The following is a 2876-nucleotide window of genomic DNA, read 5'->3' as shown; positions in this document are numbered from 1 at the left end:
TAACAATAGATCAGTAATCGTGACCGCCAGCCCGGGGTGGTCATTAACGTGCATTACGAAGTAGTGATCCTACGAATGCACTGTTTAACGATACTCATCCAGTTCAAAACAGCCAGGGGCAGGCAGGTGGTTGAGGTTCAGAAAAACCTAGAAGTCATCTGGCAAACTGCCCCCCTACCCCCTTGCACGCTGGTAGTAATCCGATCGAACGCCGCCCGAGTGACGCTGGCAATAGTAAGTTTGTTTGTACATGATGCAAAATCCTGAGGCTGGGAAGGAAATTTGAAAGAGAAAGTGTAAGAAGACAGAAAAAAGGGGACAGGACAACGTCTCAAACTCAAATCAGCTGAGTTTGAGACGTTGTCCTGTCCCCTTTTTTTCTTTCTTCTTACACTATTTCTTTTGAATTTCAGCCCCAGTCTCGGGATTTTGCATCGTGATCAACATACACCAGCTCGCCTGCACCTTGACAATCTCTTTGCTTGTAATTGCTTTGGAGGTTTATTTTCTGAAGCGGAAGAAACGCCGAGCAAAAAGCACAGAAGCTGACGCAACTTGAGGTCGAGGAGCGTTCTACCATACCAGTGGCGTCGGAAGAGGAAAAACGGGGGGGAGGGGGGGAGCTCCAGTCTCTCCCCCCCCCCCTCTCACATATTTCGGATTGTTAAAGAAAACAATACGGGGAAAGAGGGCATGGTCGAGCTTATTTTAATCTTAAATTGCTCTTCACTGCAAAAAAAGATCGCGTAGATGGTCATTGTTGTTTAGAAAACTTTATTTACAACAGTGGTGTCATGCCCATAACAAAACCAAAACCCGAGAACGCGCTATGTACAGTATATAGTCTTTCAAGCTAGCCAACCCCGTGCCTAAGGCGCGGGCACGCACCCACCGCTCGGCAAAGCGCCCGTCCGCGCGATCACTCGCGCAAAGAGGCCCCCCAACCGGTACTGTGCTCGCACGTCCCGACCCTGCGACGCCTCAAAGAGAGGGCCGCATCGTCGTCCCGTTCCCCCTTTCTCCGCCTAACGCGGTCTAGATATGATCAACATATTGAAAACGGAGTTCAATGCGAGAGTTGTGCACGTGTAGGTATCGGCAGGACCAGCGCCGCAGGAACTCCTCCTCTCCGAGGAGGAACAGTTGCGCCACGAGGTGGGACACGAGCTCCCGCCGTAGCCTGAACAGAAGCGGCCAGAGCGCGCGCAGCCTCCGTCCCTGTCCCACGGCGCAGCACCGGTTTCGCCACAGGACGTACTCGCTCGCGGCGAGCAGAAGGCACGCGAAGAGCCCCGAAGGACATCGTCCGCGCAGGAGGTAAAGTGCCACGCCCAGCCCCCGAAAGCTAGAGCGAACGACCCGCCAGAACGGGCGCGTCACCACACACTCCGACACAACATGCACGTTCGTCTCTCGGGCGTCGCAGTTCGGGCACTGATCGGTGCGACACACGCCCCACCGAAGTAGCCGGTCTCGTGTGGGAAGCACTCCCCAGCCTCGCTGCCACTCGAAGTCTCGAAGGTGTCCTGGAAGGTTGGAGGATGTGAGGCGGACCCATGGGAACGAATCCGAGAGTCCAATCTGCACGGGAGTGAGCTGTGGTTCCAACAGGGCCTGGGCGAGGCGTGACGCTGGTGTTGTCGTGATGTCCAGTTGAGGCGCCTGCTCCACGAGGCGGCGATACAGCTGAAGCGCCTTCCAGTAAGCCGGCGGCGGTGTCTCAGCACAGGCACCCGACGGGCCGGTGAGGTCGACACCCAGGTCTCGGCGGGAGTGCCCCACGAAGTAGAGAGCGAGAGATCTGGCCGGGTTCTCAGCCTCGTGTAGGATCATGAGCATGGTCTTCAGCTGGAGTAGCGCGGGCGTGCCATCCACGCAGGGGAAGCCCCATCCTCCCTTCTCGCGTGGGAGGGAGAGCACCTGACGGGTGACGAGCTCGGTTTTATTCATCCAGAAGAACCTGAACAAGGAACTTCGCACTTGCCTGGTGAAGCTACGCGGCGGTACTACCACCTGCGCTAGGTACCAGAGGCGCCCGCAGAACACCGAGTGGGCCATATACCGGCGCTCGGCCATGGGGAGAGCGTAGTCGCGGGCACGATCCACACTTGCCGTGATGTCGCGCGCAAGGCGGGTCCACATCTCGGGTGAGATTCCCATCGCGTTATACGTTACGCCCAGTATCTTCACCACGGCAGCCGCCGGGAGCGGGGAAGCTGGGTCTGGTGGGCGGTTAACCCACAACGCTCTACTCTTTTCCTCGTTGAGGCGTGCCCCCGAGAGCGACCCGTACGTAGCGAAGACCTGAAGCGCCGCGCCAAGGTCGTCAGCGTCGCTTAGGTACAGCGTGATGTCGTCGGCGTACGCAGTCGCCTTCACCTCGCCGCTGCCGGGGAGAGGGAGGCCGCGTACCAGGGAGCACCGGTCGATATTGGCGAGGAACGGCTCGAGCGACAGGACGAAGAGGAGCGGCGAGAGTGGGCAGCCCTGGCGTACGCCTCGCGTGACGGGGAAGCTGGCCACCACACGGCCGTCCACGCACAGATCACTTTTCATGCCAGCGTACAGGACCTCGAAGAGGCGAACACCCTCCGGGGGGAAACCAAAGGCGTCGAGCGAGGCGAAAAGGAAGGGGTGCTCAACCCGGTCGAACGCTTTCGCCTGGTCCAGGGAGGCGATCAAACCCCTGGCGCAGCGGGAGTTCGTGTAGTGAAGCACGTCCCTCGTGAGCGATGACAGTGTGTGGACGCTGCGGCCCACGACCGAACACGTCTGGCGCGTTGTTACAATGTCCGGGAGGATGTCATGCAGCCGTTGTGCAAGCACCGAAGCGAGCAGCTTGTAACTTGTATTGAGCAAAGTGATGGGTCGCCACG

General features: G+C 58.5%; 1 protein-coding gene across 1 annotated transcript; it reads right to left on the bottom strand.

The window, feature by feature from the left end:
• Positions 1-767: 767 nt before the first annotated feature.
• On the bottom strand, positions 768-2221 carry LOC121835133. The gene has a single exon (XM_042289098.1). The coding sequence runs from the start codon at positions 2158-2160 to the stop codon at positions 1036-1038; it is 1125 nt and encodes a 374-aa protein (XP_042145032.1). The 5' UTR covers positions 2161-2221; the 3' UTR covers positions 768-1035.
• Positions 2222-2876: the final 655 nt, after the last annotated feature.

This window comes from Ixodes scapularis, unplaced genomic scaffold (assembly GCF_016920785.2).
Source record: "Ixodes scapularis isolate PalLabHiFi unplaced genomic scaffold, ASM1692078v2 PGA_scaffold11__112_contigs__length_91849675, whole genome shotgun sequence".
Lineage (NCBI taxonomy): Eukaryota > Metazoa > Arthropoda > Arachnida > Ixodida > Ixodidae > Ixodes > Ixodes scapularis.
This window is presented reverse-complemented; position numbering and strand designations above follow the sequence as displayed.

Bases quoted from the DNA above. Each gene is read 5' to 3' on its own strand.
- LOC121835133 (XM_042289098.1), bottom strand. From the start codon at position 2,160: ATGGGAATCTCACCCGAGATGTGGACCCGCCTTGCGCGCGACATCACG.